Source organism: Prionailurus viverrinus, chromosome C1 (assembly GCF_022837055.1).
Source record: "Prionailurus viverrinus isolate Anna chromosome C1, UM_Priviv_1.0, whole genome shotgun sequence".
NCBI lineage: Eukaryota > Metazoa > Chordata > Mammalia > Carnivora > Felidae > Prionailurus > Prionailurus viverrinus.
In genome coordinates, this window is record NC_062568.1 from 24337446 (window position 1) to 24355161 (window position 17716).

General features: G+C 40.2%; 2 protein-coding genes across 2 annotated transcripts in view; one reads left to right on the top strand and one right to left on the bottom strand.

The window, feature by feature from the left end:
- Window positions 1–4714, top strand: part of DYTN (dystrotelin) — a 51609-nt gene extending 46895 nt beyond the window's left edge. The window contains exon 12 of the mRNA XM_047868742.1: window positions 4611–4714. Within this exon, the coding sequence (XP_047724698.1) occupies window positions 4611–4714 (104 nt within the window). The remainder of the gene's footprint in view (window positions 1–4610) is intronic.
- Window positions 4715–9575: 4861 nt separating this feature from the next.
- Window positions 9576–14052, bottom strand: FAM237A (family with sequence similarity 237 member A). Its single transcript, XM_047873639.1, has 2 exons — window positions 13641–14052; window positions 9576–9715 (listed from the first exon to the last, which is right to left on the bottom strand). Exons 1-2 carry the CDS (start codon window positions 14050–14052, stop codon window positions 9576–9578), a joined length of 552 nt encoding a protein of 183 aa, XP_047729595.1.
- Window positions 14053–17716: the final 3664 nt, after the last annotated feature.

The following is a 17716-nucleotide window of genomic DNA, read 5'->3' on the forward strand; positions in this document are numbered from 1 at the left end:
TATCACATTATCCCAACAGCTACAATTCATCTAGTGAGTAAGAGTCAGAGTTGTGAATCGTTTGGACATCAGTAGCATCTCTGAACTTGAGGTCTAGAGTTGCCCAATTTACAAGGTTTTTGTGAGCACTAAAGGTGATAGACCGTAAGAGATTTTACTATAGCGTCTGGCACAATCCTAGCATTCCATAATAGTAAATAGCTACAAACACTTTAGAAATAAGCAGCTTTCATAGCTAAACTGGAGAAACAAAAGCAAAAAATAAAAACGATATGAAGATGTCAAAGACCAAAAGACTCTCCTAGAGGAGAAGCCAAGTTTTTACGTGAAATTTAAATTAGAAAGCATTTCCATTATAAAGTATTAAATTATAGAAGAGCAGTAAATAACAAAAAATAGATAATTTTGTTATTGCTCTTATTATTATCAATAGTACTTTCACAAATATAATTGGGCAGCCTGACGTTACCGTTTAAAAATGGGGGTAATGATAAAGCATAAGAGACTCTTGAAAACTGAGAACAAACTGAGGGTTGATGGGGGGTGGGAGGGAAGGGAGGGTGGGTGATGGGTATTGAGGAGGGCACCTTTTGGGATGAGCACTGGGTGTTGTATGGAAACCAATTTGACAATAAACTACATATATTGGAAAATAAATAAATAAATAAATGGGGGTAATAATGATGTTCTTCCAGAAGACAATTGATTAAGTTTCTACAATGTAAGTAGTACCATCATTATGATCATCATCTTCTTCATAAGCTATGACTCCTTGCTAAATTCTGAAGGCTCTTTTTAAAAAATCTTGAGGGGTGCCTGGGTGGCGCAGTCGGTTAAGCGTCCGACTTCAGCCAGGTCACGATCTCGCGGTCCGGGGGTTCGAGCCCCGCATCGGGCTCTGGGCTGATGGCTCAGAGCCTGGAGCCTGTTTCCGAGTCTGTGTCTCCCTCTCTCTCTGCCCCTCCCCCGTTCATACTCTGTCTCTCTCTGTCCCAAAAATAAATAAACGTTGAAAAAAAAAATTAAAAAAAAAAAAAAGACACTACTATTGGATTAGGATCTGCCCGTATGACTTCATTTTAATTTAATTAACTCTTTAAAGAAGCTGTTTCCCAATAAATTCACACTCTGAGGTCCTGGGGTTAGGACACCCACATATGAATTTGGGAAGAGACACAATCCAACCCATAACAGTCAGTGAGCTGGAAAATCAGTACATCATAATGTCGGTCGTATACTGAAGTTGGTAGAAACAAGTCAATAAAGTAATTATTTGGTGATTCTGAAAATCTCCACTGTGAGAAGAGTTGGAGTTATAATCCTTGCATTAGAGAACACACGATTACCAAGATGCCCAAAGCATGCTCAGACGGCCTGAGATAAAGACAGGATGAGAACTCCTTGTGCTTGATTCTGAGGCCGGCACAAGATTCCACCCACTGTGTTTCCACTTTAACTTCATTGGGGTCATGACGAGTACTCAGAGCAAAGTCAACATCCACTTGAAGGTTTCAGGAAAATTTCACGTAAAAAATTGGCTTTTATTCTAGAAAAATCTTCCAGTCTTTGATATCTTCATCTCATTTTTATTTTTTGTTTTGTTTCTCCAACTGAACTTATCAGGGCTGTTGATTCCTCATAGCCTTGCAAATGTAGCAGGCTGTGTTGCACATTCCAGATCACTAATAAGCTAGGTCTAGTTCACACATTGGGAAGACATTATCCCAACACTTGTGCAGTTTGATACCTAAAACTAAAAGATGCATGCATATTTTAATTTCCTTTATCAAAGTCTATATATAAAAATCATACATATATACGTATACACACATGATTATATCATTAAAAGGAAAATCATGAAAGGGTAAAGCTTATTTCTACATTTAGATGATGCAATAATGTGTAGAGGTGCAGTTAGCATTGTCCAATCTTGTAGAATATACCAAAAAAAAAGTATATCTCAAAAAATTAATTTAAGGAGAATCATTAGGATGTTTCTACCAGAGGTATACAAAAGTGCTTAGGATGTTAGCAAGAGAGCACGCATTTTCCCTTTTTGTTATTATGGTAGTGCATACTTCAGGATGATCCCACAAATACTAATTGACAAGATTTAAATTTACAGTTTTATTTCTTTTCGAGCAGCCCTGTTTCCTTAATGCTTTCAAGCAGAGAATCTATGTTAATCTTCATGGCTATTTGCATTTCCTAAACCTCGTCACTCCTTACTCAAATATTTCTAAGTAAGTTTATATCTTTATTCAATCTGGTTTTGAATATGATCTTGTTTGCAAATTCTTCTTAGCCATTGGTGATATGGGTTATAAAAGTACACTCCGTCATTTATGCATAATCTCTGCATGCTTGCCAAAATTACACCAAAAGGGCATAGCAGGGCCAGAAGTGTGATAACCACACTGATGAAGGTGTGGAAAGGCCAACAAACTAAATTAGGGTGTTGGCTACCTTTGTTTTATTTCTCTGTCACGGATGCATCAAGTAACAGCAGGAAGTTTTTGATCACCTTACTGTCCCAGTTCCTTTTTTTTTTTAATTTGAGAATTCTTTGGAAAATTAGGAAGTCCCATTGTTTGTAACAGGCTAAGGTTTACTCAGTGTCAACGTATTTACCCAGTGTTGTGATCATCCTAGTGATGTAGGCAGGCTGGGTCCGAGGACCCAGAGTGGGTCCTGAGGACCTGCCAAGAGAGTCCGTGGCTTCACGCAGGATGGAAATCAAAGCAAGCCAGCAGGAGGTGAAAGCAGAATTTATTGAAGATATAAAGAGCGAGGTACAGATGGAGAGTCTGAGAGACTTGGAAAGGAAGAGAGGGAGTCTCATCTTTGCTTCAGGTCTGGGGGTTTTATTGGCAATGGTAGTCAGTGCACGTGTCCTCTCGGGCACACAGGAACCGGTCAGAACAAGGACAGAGCGCAGGTGTCCATCGTAAGGCACTTATTCCCTGAAGCCAGGGAGTCTTGGCATCAAGATAGATAATCTAGCACCAGTGGTCTGGAAAAGGCACATGATGGCTCTGCCCTGTCATTCCTTACATCTATTATGCTGGAAGACCCCAAAGACATCATTATCTCTTTGTCCCTTACAAGGAGGACACACATTAAGGCATGTGTAGGGTGGGGGGTGCAGGTCCTAGCAAGAATAGAAGCGGGAAAAGAAGTGAAGGGGGAAAAGAAAAACACAGCTTTTTCTTTCACAGGGTCTCTTCAGTTTCTCTGCCTCACTGTCGCTGACTATTCTTTTAGATTGGAGCTGCACTAAGGAGTCAACACAGTTTGGAAATTAAGATGAACTTTAAATTACTTAAAAGATAAGACTAACGCAGTAAGCCTAATGGTCAATTAGGCAGTTGTGCACATTAGCTGAATAGAGTCATTCGTTATCACAATAGGATAACAGAATTTCAAGAGACTATGAGAGTTTAATAGAAAGCATGTAGAAGAGGTTCCCCAAGCCTCCTTAAATTCCAAATGCTGGGTTGAAAATCAGTAGCAAACGATTTGCTCAAGCTTGCAGCAAAGGAATTTATCTTACAGTGCAGGAACAGAAAATTTTTCTCTGTATGGTTGTATGTCTTTCCTTTTTCAACTTAAGTTATATTGTTCTTGCTTTTGCTTTTTTTTTTTCATAGGGCACCGCTCAAACTATTCATCAGTAGCTAAACAGCAGAGGTTCTCACAGCATGGTCCCTAGACCAAGGGCATCAGACTCACCTATGACCATGTTAGCAATGCAAATTCTTGGGCCCCATCCCTGATATACTCTATTAGGGAGCTCCAGAGAAACAGAACCAACAGGGTGTAATACAGAGACTTATGTTTAAGAAATTGGCTCATGTGATTATGGAGGCTGGCAAGTCCCAAGATCGACTGTCAGCAAATTGGAGACCTAGAAGAACCAGCGGGTGTGGTTCTAGTGCAAAAGCTGGCAGGCTGGAGACTTAGGAAATGGTGATCTTTCAACTGGAATCCGAAGGCAGAAGAAAACTCATGTTCCAGCTGCAAGGCAGTCAGGCCGAAGGACTTCTCCTACTTAGCCTTTTTGCTTAATTCAGGCCTTCAATTGATTGAATGAGGTCCATCCACATTAGGGAAGGCAATCTGCTGCGGTTAGTCTGCAGATTCAAATGTCAGTGTCATCCAGAAACACTCCTACAGCACACCCAGAACAATGTTTGACCAAATATCTGAGCACCAGTAGCCAATCAAGTTGAGGCATAAAATTAACCATCACATGTACCAAATCAGAACTCTTAGGGGAGGACCTAGAAACCTGTTTTTACACTGTCCAGGTGATTCTGATATACACCAGAGTTTGAAAACCTCTGCTCTACAGTGGGATTTCTGGCTCCTCAGATTATCGCTCAGAGTCATGGGAATGTCCTTTAAGAACCCACGACCAAGTTGTATTAGTAATCAATCGTGGCAAATAACAGCCATCTTATTTTCCAGGTAGCCTAGAGAAAGGGCATTGTCAACAGGGACGGGGGAGCGATGGTTTCTATTTCTTCTCCATGCTAGAACTTTGGCACGATCAGCTTAGGAACCTGTAAGTGCTTTCTCTGAAGGACTCTCCTGTTTGTTGATTTCAGGCCCGCAATCTTCGGTAAACATGGACCTGTATTGTGGAGCTGAGCGGCTGTGCAGGGCCTTCTCTGCCCTTGTCGATCAAATCACTTCGTCCAACTTGAAGTGATAAGGAGTCCAGGCCCAAGGACCCCTTGGATGATGATGAAACATATTTTCAAAATCTATACTAAAAGAATTAAGCCTTTTACCTCTCCATAATCTGGTGTGAAATGTGAAGAAAATAAGTTTTATTTTTTTCATCTCCCTACTCACGTATCTCAGTCCTGCAGTTCAGACTAAAGCCCCGGGAGTGAGGGCAAAGGAAAAGAAAGGCCAAGTCAAATCTAGGTGTATTGGGTTTCCGATAGAGGGACATTATTCATTCGAATACCTTATTAGTGATATTCCAGTGTGTGATCTACATGAATTAATGCAACTGTCTTCTTCAAGTAGCACTTAGTGAATTGATGACTGTATTTTCTTTTTTTTTTTTTTTTGGCCCGTATTAATATCTTTCTTTTTTTTAATTTTTTTTTCAACGTTTTTATTTATTTTTGGGACAGAGACAGAGCATGAACGGGGGAGGGGCAGAGAGAGAGGGAGACACAGAATCGGAAACAGGCTCCAGGCTCCGAGCCATCAGCCCAGAGCCTGACGCGGGGCTCAAACTCACGGACCGCAAGATCGTGACCTGGCTGAAGTCGGACGCTTAACCGACTGCGCCACCCAGGCGCCCCAATATCTTTCTTTTTTAAATTTATTTTTTATTTTTAAATTTACATCCAAGTTAGTTATCATATAGTGCAAGAATGATTTCAGGAGTAGATTCCAGTGATTCATTCCCTACGTATAACACCCAGTGCTCATCCCAACAAGTGTCTTCCTTAGTGCCCATTACCCATTGAGCTCATCCCCTCACCCACAATGCCTCCACCAACCCTCCGTTTGTTCTCTGTATTTAAGTCTCTTGTCCCCCTTCCTGTTTTTATATTATTTTTCCTCCCTTCCCTTATGTTCATCTGTTTCACATCTTAAATTCTACGTGAGTGAAGTCATATGATATTTGTCTTTCTCTAATATCGCTTAGCATCATACCCTCTAGTTCCATCCACATTGTTGCAAATGGCAAGATTTCATTCTTTTTGATTGCCAATTATTACTCCATTGTGTGTGTGTTTATATATATATATATATATAAACACACACACACCACCTTCTTTATCCATTCACCTGTCAATGGACATGTGGGCTCTTTCCATACTTTGGCTCTTGTTGATAGTGCTGCTATAAACATGGGGGTGCATGTGTCCCTTCGAAACAGCACACCTGTATCCCGTGGATAAATGCCTAGTAGTGCAATTGCTGGGTCATGGGGTAGTTCTAGTTTTAACTTCTTGAGGAACCTCCATACTGTCTTCCAGAGTGGCTGCACCAGTTTGCATTCCCACCAGCAATGCAAATGAGATCCTCTTTCTCTGCATCCTCACCAGCATCTGTTGTTGCCTGAGTTGTTAATGTTAGCTTTTCTGACACGTGTGAGGTGGTATCTCATTGTGGTTTTGATTTGTATTTCCCTGATAATTGAAAGAAATGAGCATTTTTTTCATGTGAGATGATGCTCCTGATGGAGACCAGGCTTGTCAAAGAACTAAATACACACACACACACACACACACACACACACACAATCAAGTATATGCAAAACTGATGAAATCTGGATAAACTTTGTGGATTGTACCAATGTTGATTTCCTGGTTGCATTATTGTACTATAATTATGCAAGATGTTACCATTGGGGGAACTGGATGAAGAGTATACAGGATGTCTCTGTATTATTTTTTTTATAACTGTATATGAACAAATGATGATCTCAAAATAATTTTGTTTTTAAAACGTGAACATTTCTCACTAAAATCCCGCACCCAATGCGTTTGGCTAATGTACCTATCCACCAGTATAGATGCTTAATTTAATAATGTCCAAAGTAACAGCTAACATTTTTTTTTTTTACTATTCGAGTACTTAGTTTCTAAGCACCTTGTAAGTACCAACTCATTTACTCCTCACAACAAAACTAGCAAATAGATATCTCATTTTATGAGGAAACTATGGCACAAAGAGGTTCAATAACTTGTCAAAAGTTGCTTGGCCAGTAGTTGATGAAGTTGAGATTTGAACCCAGCTTCTGGGCCTCTACCCTGTATTTTCTCTCAATAAATATTGCTACGAGTCCAGTCTGATGGATATTGTCTTGATGTGCAACCCATGTTGCATTTAGAGAGTCATGGATTTTTATTTATATGATCTGTAATTTCTAGTACTGTCCCAGAAGAAAATGATGGCCATTTACATAGGATTAAGAGTGGGTTATCCCTGTTCAACCTCATGCTAATATTTGCTCTTTAGCCTATCACAATTTTTTTATTTTGCTGCTTTTCACTCTTCTTCTCACTTTCTCCCAACTTATTTCTTATAAGTTTAATAAGCATCCCCTACAACACAGATCAGCAAACTACAGCCCACAGGCCAAACCCTGCCGACTGCCTGTTTTGTCCGAGCTATGAGCTAAGAGTAGTTATTACATTTTCAAAAATGGTTGAAAGAGTCAAAAGAAGAAGAATATGCCGTGACGCTTAGAAGTGATATGGATTCAGATTTCATTGTCCACAGGCAAAGTTTTATTAGAACATCACCACGCTCATTCATTCACATAGTGTCTATGGTTACTTTTATTCTACAAAAGTGGAGTTGATGATTCATTGCAACAGACACTAGATGACCTACCGGCATATGATAGTTACCATCTGATTCTTTACAGAAAAAATTGTCAGCCCCAGTTATAGAGCACCAAGGTGACGGGGGAGCCACAGGCAAGCTTTTCCGTAAGCAAGAGGGGTATTTCTTCAATGATTTGTAAGAGATAATAAGATAATAATAAGATAATAATGATTTGTAAGAGATGGCTTTTAAGAATGTGATAAAAGGTACTAGAGAGAGGGGCATGAAAGCAATACTGTAAGCCTATGTAGGGGCACCTGGGTGGCTCAGTCAGTTAAGCGGCCAACTTTGGCTCAGGTCGTGATCTTGCAGTTTGTGAGTTCGGGCTTTGTGTTCACAGCCAGAGCCTAGAGCCTGCTTCAAGTTCTGTCTCTCCCTCTCTCTGCCCATCCCCGCCTTATGCTCTGTCTCTCTTAAAATAAATAAATATTTTTAAAAAATGTTTTTAAAGAAATGATAAAGTGGCAGTTTTTAATGTGCTCATTCTCTTAACAAAGAAGAGCTGAAGGTTAACAAGGAAAAGCCAGTTCCTTCCTCGGACTCACTTCACCTGTTGTTAGGACTTGTTTAATTCTCAGTTGTGGCTGTCTTCTGATAACCCTTTGGATAAGATTTTTAGTTTAAGGAGGACCTAAACCTTCAGTGAAAACATTTCCTGAAGCTTCCTTTAGATCTGGAAAAAGCAAGTCAATTGTTAACATATCTGAAATTCAAACTGGTTGTCAAGCATTGGTTATATAGTACAATTGGAGAGATGAAGTAGTTAGATATAAAAAAATCACATTGTGTCTGGATCTCAAATAAATTTGCTCATTGAACTTCTCTGTAATGAACCTCATTTGGGTCTGGTCACTTTTCAGGAAAAAAATTTTTATGGATTACTTTATTATAATACTGTTCATTTTACTTTTAGTTTGCTTTGCAGTGCAAAGTGTAACTAACCACCTATAAGGTTTTATTATTTAATCAAATAGAAAATAGGCTAATTGAAAGATACTTATACTTACTGTTCTTTTCTTAGAGTTTAGATTGTCAGTAATGGTAATATAAAATATTGAAATATGGGGCGACTGCGTGGCTCAGTTGGTTGAGCATCAGACTTCGGCCCAGGTCATCATCTCACCATTCCGAGTTTGAGCCCCAAGTGGGGTTCTGTGCTGACAGTCTAGAGCCTGGAGCCTGCTTCGGATTCCGTGTTTCCCTCTCTCTCTGCCCCTCCTCTGCTTGCATTCTGTCTCTCTCTCAAAAATAAATATTAAAAAAAATTAAAATATTGAAATAAAAAGACTCCTTGGGGCACCTGGGTGGCTCAGTCAATTAAGTGTCCAACTCTTTATTTCAGCTCAGGTCTTGATCTGAGGGTTGTGAGTTTAAGCCCTTCATTGGGCTCTATGCTGGTTGTGAAACCTACTTAAAAAAAAAAAAGACTCTGGGGCTCCTGGGTGGCTCAGTTGGTTGAGCGACCGACTCTTGACTTTGACTTGGGTCATGATCTCACAGCAGGTTTGAGCCCCACATCCGGCTCTGCAATGATAGTGTGGAGTCTGGTTGGGATTCTGTCTCCCCCCCTCTCTCCGCCCCTTCCCTGCTTGCTCTGTCTCTCTCTTAAAATAAATAAAAATGAACTTAAAAAAAAAAAAGACTCCAATAATGTCACTTGGGATCCAGAGCTTTTATTAATTTTGTTTCCATTAGAAGAATGCTTTATTTGCCGTTGCATATGGTTTTTCTTGTTCTTTGTTTTATTCATTATTCAAAAATATTCTTTCAAACAAGATTTAGGTATTATAGACAGTCAGTAACTGGTAATAAATATAGCCCATTATGCCTGTACGTAAGCAGTGGCTACTGGCTTAGAAGTCATGCAGTGTATTCAAGTTAAATGTATGGCACTCCAGTTCACCAAGATCCAGCATCCCAGAACAGCTGATCAGAGTGAATACAAACAATGTGACTCGCCCAATCCCCTGGTCATCTTTGGAAGCTATTTTAACTCTTTCAGATAGTGGGATGAGCTGGCAGTAAAGCCACCCTTTGAAGGAACATGCTAGCAGGCTAAAATAATGAAAAACCTTAAGTAGGTACGCTGAGAGAATGTGGCTTAATATTTACCTCTGGACATTCCTACCATTTCAAGTAATTAAATGATCAAGAGTCAAGGAAACAATGTTTTTTTAGTTCCAAGATACGAGTTAGCTCTGAGGTTAGATTTACTTTCTCTTTATTTCCAGGCCACGGGTGACTTTCCCAATGAGCTTAGACCCACTTCCGTGCAAGTGCATGCTTATCACACCTTCAATCAACTCTTTCTTCTTTAGGAAAGGTGTTCTTAGCTGCTGAGAATATGAACCTGAAAGCAGAGAAAAGGAACTAGTCGTTAGAGCACCAAATTATTCTCTGGTTAATTAAATGTCAATAAATTGGTTTTAAAGTTTGTTATTTCTGTCACTCTATCAGAAGTCTGTATAAATTTATTGCAGGAGTGTGTATGTGTCCTTTGCAGTTTAGTTAAATAACCTAAGTAAAGTATAATAAAGACATGTCCTTGTTAACTAAAATGTATGTATCAAGATATGTTCTGACTAAACAAGTAAAAGTGGTCATTATATCATTTTGAATACAAAAATATACAGAAAAAACTTAAATTACCCATAATATAATCTTTCAGAGATAACCATAATTTTATGCATACACACTTTATACCATAATTTAGCGAACCATTACCTTATTGTGCGACGTTCCAATTATTTCCACATTTTCTACTGTTATAAATAGCATTGCAGTGAAGATTCATGTACTGCATGATTGGTTACATCTCTGAATATTTCTCTAGGGTAGAGTTCTAGATAAGTAATTTCTAAAGATGTTTCTAGGAAATTTCTTGGAGTAAGTAAAGTAAAAAAAATCAAACATTGGTGCATCTAATTATTTATATTCCCGAAGCACTGTTTTCTCTAATGCTTGGTGCTTTACAAAAACAAGCACTAACATTTACCAGCTAGTTAGACACCAACCGCAAATATCATCAAATTATAAACTTGAATTTTAATGTTCTTATCATGAAGGAATGCAAAGACTCCCAATTTTTCTAGAACATACAAACTGCCAGTCTCAGGCAGGCAGGTTTTTTTTTTTTAATTTCTCTCACTGGCAAAGCATGATTTGTTGAAGGAAAGGGCCATTGGGTTTTGACACAAACAAGGATATACTTCAAAATCCCTTCATTTGCATTGAAGCCTTTACTAACCCATGAGTTAACGTCAAATCGGTCATTTTCTATTTGGAAGTTATCAGCCTACTCTTTTCCTAAATCAATTAATAACTCTCTCCCTCCTTCTGCCTTGACAAAATCCATCATACTTTGGTGGTTAAGGCCGGTTACACCATTTTCACACCTTCTGGATATTACAGCATTCAGTTAATACCTCATCCTTTCTAGACAAACTAACAATGACCTTTTGAGTCTTTTCTCAAGTGAGAACACATCTAGACCTCAGAATTTTTGGAATTCTCATTTCTAGATTCCCTCTGTTCCTGTTTAGCACTGTTATAAACAACTATAGTAACTACGTCATCACTCAGCTCAACAAGCTGTCCTTGGGGTAAAGCTCTTCCATACTCTATTGATTGTTAAATACATGCCTCTCATAAATTTCTTTTTTATAGAATCACAGAACATTAGAAAGGAGAACATAAAGAAACTTTACAGTTCATCTAGTTCTTTCCACACCCCTCTTTTTCAGATGAAGAAACTGAGGGCTAAATAAGTTGACTGAGGTTGCATAGCTATTTAATATCTCTTGTTTTCATAGTTTTTGACCCAATAGTAACAAAGAGGATATACTGGCATACAAAATAGGAGTTTTATGGTTTGGGGTTTTTTTTATTTTTTTTTTGTTTTTGTTTTTGTTTTAGATAAGGAAGGGGAGAGAGGCAGAGGAAGAGAGACAGAGAGAGGAAGAATCTTAAGCAGGCTCCATACTCAGTGTGGAGCCCAACGCAGGCTTGATCCCACAATCTTGGGATTATGACCTGAGCCAAAATCAAGAGTCAGTTTGCTCAACCAATTGAGCCACCCAGGTGCCCAGGAGTTTCATGTTTTTAGCAATGATTGATAGCAACAATTCTCAAGTGTATTTAAACTATTAAACTTGAAGATATCAAAATAAGAACCCTTTTGCATATTATGTAGACATATTAGTTCTTCCCTTCTGCTCTGGTGATTTGATTTCCCTGAGAACTAGAGAGACAAACATCTCTTCACCCTCACCTCCATCCCAACCTGGTAGCGTATTAATCCCCCAAGGACAATAGAAAAAGTTAGTGGAGAATCCGTGCAGGTACATCCAGAGCCCCGCTGAGCCACTAGAGATCTCAGCAAGCCTCTTGAGATGAAATCTCGATGTTCCAGCAACTATTTAACTTTTAGACACGGTGTCTTCTTGACCCAAGACCCTCTTTGACTGTGATGATACAATCAAAATGGAAAGCTTTGTTTCCTGATCTGCAAACAGTTGTTTATGTCAAACATTAAAATAACTCCAATAAAGTGGAATGTTCCCTCCTGCTACATAGTCACTCTGACTAAAGTTTGCAGACCAGCTGAGTCAACAGCAACTCTGTAGCAAGATTAAAAAAGTGGCTTCCAAAGCTGAAGATAAATCTACTGCCTTTAAAAAGAAGAATAAGAAGATAGAAATGCTATGTTGAAATATGCTCCAAAAATTACATGAAGCTTCTGACTATTCTGATAGCCACATTGCAAGCAAGCAAACTGAAAGCTGCTTTAGAGAAAGACCTTGTGTGTGTGTATACTTATTCTCGTGTTCATCTGAACACAAATATTATTACATTCATTTATTCTATAGATAATTTAGTAATTCAAAGTGAGTGCAAATATAAAAGATAAATATTGGTAGTGATTTGAGTATGACAACTAAACATGGTAAGAATGGAAGAAAGAGTCCTACAGTACAAATGAAGAAAATATACAGGGGTAGAGCATTTGACTGCAAGTGAAGAAAGTATGTAATTCTCTTGATGCTGATGTCTAAACAGCCTCTGTTTAAATAATTTTTAAATATTGGTAACCAACATTGAAAGACGCTTATTTTTGTATTTCTTTAGTAGCTAAGCTGATAGAAGAATATTTCCTCTAAATATGGAAATTGGTTTAAGTTACAATGACACTTGCCAAAATAATAAATTTATCTATAAATAACAGCAGAAGATTATCTGGTTTAATGGATCAGCAAATCATAAGATTTTTAGTGAGGTTAAAGCAAACTAGATATATAAAAGCTCTACAATCTCGGAAAAGTGTTGCTCTAGAAATATTACTGTTAAGTGCTGTTTTAATAGGGAAATTATAGGGATTATAACAGTTCTCACAATAAAATATACAAATGTAAATTTTATTTCTGCCTCAGTTTTGCACTATCGCTTAAATGACTCTAAGCACCCAAACAGGATTTGCTGCAAGGATTGCAAGCTCATTGGTTGAAACAACTCTAAAAATGGAACAAAAACAATATGAATAGGGCCAGGGTATCTATCTCTCAGCTTACTCATTGGGGCTCACTTGCTCTAATTCTAATTCTATAAAGGATACTTCTTCTAGTGCCCCCAGAGAAGACTGTTTTTTAATAAAATATTTACACCAGTGAGAATCTCTAAATTTGTCAGAAGTTCCAAATTACTAAAAATTAATCATTCAACTTGCTGGAAGTTAATTACGTATTTGAGATGTGTTCAAAAAGCAACAAGGAGTGAATCTGCAAGCTAGCCAATTTTTCTGCCCTTTACTTCACCAACTAAGTACATTACAAGGAGCCTCTCCATTTACATGAAAGCAGTCTTTTTTTCTATTTAAAAGAGGCAAGAGCTTGCGTGCTGTGAATATTCCCCAGACTTACATTCAAATCTTCCCAAATCCATAGCATGCAAAGACAGGTTATGACTGCTAATATTCAGGCTAATCGCTTTATGCCTTTATGTTGTATTTTGAGAATCATGCTTTTCCTTACTTGCCTTTTTGACTCTTCTTTGCTGCTGTTTACATGAAGTATGAAAATGACAATATGTTGATACAAACAGCTACCATGAAATGCAAAAGGCAGTGCTATCTTCCTATCACTTATGTGCTCTTGGGTTCACCCCTGAGAGGAATATATGTGGCAATGGATTCCCCGAAAGCCATTTCCCTCTTCCTCACAATTCATCACATTCATACTTCATTGACCCTTTCGAAAAACACGGGATCTAGAGTTCACCACCTTGTTTTCTCCCTGTGTGCTGTGGACGCACTGCTGCAATCTCCTCTTCCTTCCCAGCCAATTGCCTCCTTCCTAAGCCATGGTTCCTGGAGAGGACACAGTCCACATAGATGTCCCAGAAGAGTTGGGCCAGATCCCAAAACAGTGCCCCGTGCTTCAAGTTCTCAGATGACTTTAGGTAGATCATAAAATCCCAGAAACCTGAAACAGTGTTAGAAATTCGAGGCTTCCGCATTTCTAGGAGGAGCACTGAAGAAGATTCCCAGCACTGAGGATCAGCTTGATTAAGGGCCAGCAGGTCTGTCTGGCTATGGCAGAAGAAAGGAGACACACAGCACATTCCCACAATGAGCAGGGAGCAGGTAAGGGTCAAGGGGCGGTAGATCCCTCTTCTGTTCCCAGGATTGGCCATGGTGTTGAAACTGCACAGAATGGAAATATCTTATGAATCCTCACTTGATCTCCACTCAGTAATGAAAATAATTATGCCTTTAAAAACCTTGGTGTCAGCAAACAAAATGCACCATTGTCCCTAGGAAAAGTCTTATCATACCTCCCAGATCATAAGCCCCGTTCTACCTAAAATGACTCATCGTCGAGCCAGGTATTGTAAAACCAAGATACTTAGATTAAAAAGTGTTTATTCCTAAGACATGTTCCTTTGTGAGATGAATAAGTGAACTTGTTTTTCCCAAGTACAGAGGAACATAGTTGAAAAGAATATTAAGTGAAAATTTAAGATTTTGCTGCATGGCTTTAATTATTCTATAATATCTTAATTTAGCCTACCTATTTCTCATCCAGGACTCACATGCAGTTAAGAATTTTAAACTATTTTATCCTTAAATGTTTTCTTATTTGGGGTGGCTTTCAATTTTTTAAAACAAATAAGAATAGCAAAATATTATAAATAAAAACAAACATAAGGTAGTGTGCTAAAAGTATAAGAACTAAGGGGCATATATTCAATCAATTAGAGTAGAATTAATAGACAGTTTATTAATACCCAAAATGCTCTACAATTCTCATATAACTTTCATAAAGATGATATTTTGTCATTTCTTTCTTCTTGCCACAAATATCAAGAATTCTAATGAAAATATTTGCCTCTCACCCAACTTTTCTGGCTCTCAAAGCCTGTTACAATAAAATTAAACCACATACCACTTTGAAATTATTATGTTACACTTCAGACAAGTGCAATGAGAAACAATGTTCTTAAAATAATCTAAATTTTCTTTTTTCCAAGGAAACAAGCTTATCTTACCCTTTAAGACTACTCAAAATGTATATCACACTGAAACAACTCTCACATAAAGAAAAAACAGGAGAGTACATGTAGCTCACTTTTAGTTTTCCCTTATATTTCCAAACATTTTAGATGTTAGTATCACGAAGGCAAGCAAGGCACCGCTCATAGGAACACTTATGGGAATACATCTATCTTGGAATATGTAAGGAGGATAACACCTTAAGAGGGAATCTGTCTCTTCTGCACAGCAGCAGAACAGATTGAGGTACCTTGAAATCAATATTCCAGAACTGCCTTTGAACAAGGCATGGTCCTATTTGGAAGAGGTACGTGGAGATTCGAGATTATTCAAAAATATTTCAGATCACTTACACAGGATCTCTCCGTGAACAAAATTATATTCGGTGCGTCCTCCTCTCAACTAAAATGTCAAAGTCGAGTTGCCCCAAAGGCTGTTTTTCCTTAGGGGACAAGTCCAAGTGTCAGTGCCAAGTTATCGGAAGAGGGCGGGCCGCTGTCCAGCGTGCTGAAGTTAGTGTTGTCCTGGACTTCCTGCCTGATTGCACCACAGCGCTCACACCGGCTCCTTTAGATTCCCTTCTCAGGAGTCTTTCTCGAGCCTGGAAGTTCCTCAGCCCTGGGGTCCGGCGTGCGCCCCGCTACGAGCCCCGCGCTGTGCTCGCCGCGTCCCAATCCCACACCTGGTTCTACGGCCTCATCCACATCAAGGCGGAGCTGCCAAGGACCCGCTGTGTCTTTTGTGCCCCATTATTTTCCTTACACCGAGGCTCAACTCCCAGGTCTCAGGAGGGCACCCCTTCGCACTTACCTCCCTCTCTGGATTCCTTCGAGCGCGTGGAAAGGAAAAGCTCAGGCTGCTCCCGGAGCGAGTGACGGTCCCCAGCCCCGGCGTCCTGAAGGCTACGGTGCCTCTTAAGCAGTGGGAGTGTTCGGCGCCTCTCCAAGTCTACGTCAAAGCGCCGGGAAACTGCCGCCACCTCTCGCCCCCAAGTCCAACTCCCGCACCCTCTTTTTCCCTCCCTCCCCTAGAGATCTCACTTCAGGTAACCGGCAGGCTTAGCCACACACGCCCTCACTGACCCTGACGCACACCTACCCTCCACCCAGTGGAACTGAGCCTTTCTGCGGTTTGGATTCCCGGTCTTACCTCGGGAGGAGCGACGCGAGGCAGGAACTGGAAAGTTGGGACCCAGCTCCGAGACAGTCTAGGAGTGAGTGGGGCTCCCTAGATTCCCCACCCTCCAGGCGCTCCTTGTTTGAGAATGCAGAGATGTGAGGGAAGACCCAGGACTCCCGGAGGTCGGAGAAGGCACGAGGGCACCCTGAGAGCGGTCAGAAAGGGCTCCAAGGGAATAAGGAGCCTCCTAAAAACGTCATGGGTGTGAATTTCTCTGTCTGTAGTCCTGGGCTGAGAGTAGAAAAACGCCCCCGGGGCAAGGATGTGAGTAGGGAGACGTTGCTGGAAGGCCCCCTTAACTGGGGACAGGACATCCCCATTACCTCTAGGCTCTGTGGCCTGGATCCCCTCAGGAGCGGGTGTTTTTGCTGGCATCACTTGTGCCAGCCCACTGTTGAAGACTCACCTCAGGGGCCCTGCGTTTTGCCTGGGACTCCCTTTGGTTCTCAACTCACAGCTAGTTAATACCTTAGAGAGGGACTAAGCCCTGTCAAGCTTACAGAGCTCTGCTGAGCATTAGCGTCTCCCTTCACTAAAACACACCCTGCCTGGGAGCCTGAAGCAAAAGTCTTAGCTTTGCAAGTGGTTTCCAAGGTTTGCCCCTCGCCTGGAAACCCTCTAAGTGTCCTAAAAAACCACTTGGAGTCTCCATTAACTGAAGGCTTTTGTGTCAGCTCAATAGTATCCATGGTTACCTTCCAGAGGGGCACAGAGAGGAACCCAGGCTTATAGCAAGGTTTACTGAAGACAGAGAGAACTGACCAGCCACCCAAAGGATAGAAACAAAGTTCCAAAGAGGATTCCTGAGGGGTTCTGGGCTTTTTCTTCATCTCTGAACCTGGATGGGGTGTACTTCAGTTACTCAATCTGTGAACTGAACATACTAATGCCTGCTTCTAATTGCACCCTAAAAGGTGGAGGGAAAGATAATAGGTGAGATCTTGGACTTGCTTCCTAACTTCAAGACGCTCTCAGCCTTTTGGAGAAGGTCATTAGAGAAACACAGGTGTGTGAACAAGAGAGAATCCTGTGGAAAGGAAAGGGAAAGGAGGGGAAAAAGAATGTATCATTGAGGAGGTGACTGATGAACTTCTTGAGGAAGGAGTTGTACAGGTATCCTGGGGCCCAAAGGGGATATAGTCTTCTCCAGGCAGAGAAGTCAGCATGAGCAAAGACATTGAGGGAGCACTCAAAGCCGTTCTGTGTTTCTGGGAGAAAAAATAAGGAAAGGAGTGGAAAGAAAGAGGAGAGAACAGAAATTCTGGTTTGGGATGTGTTATTACCTTTGAAAACATCGGTATATTAATAGGCAGTGCTTACTTTGCGTTTCAGTTCCTTTGTGCCAGACACTATTCTAGAAGCTATGTATGCAGAAGGAACAAAACAAAGTCCCTTCACTCATGGAGCTTACATTCTAGTGGGGATGGGCGAAGAACATTTATATATATTTTTAACTTTTATGTATTTTTGAGAGACAGAGAGAGAGAAAGAGCAGGGAAAGGGAAGAGAGAGAGAGGGAGACACAGAATCTGAAGCAGGCTCCAGGCTCTGAGCTGTCAGCACAGAGCCCGACGCAGGGCTCGAACTCATGAGCTGTGAGATCATGACCTGAGCCAAAGTCGGACG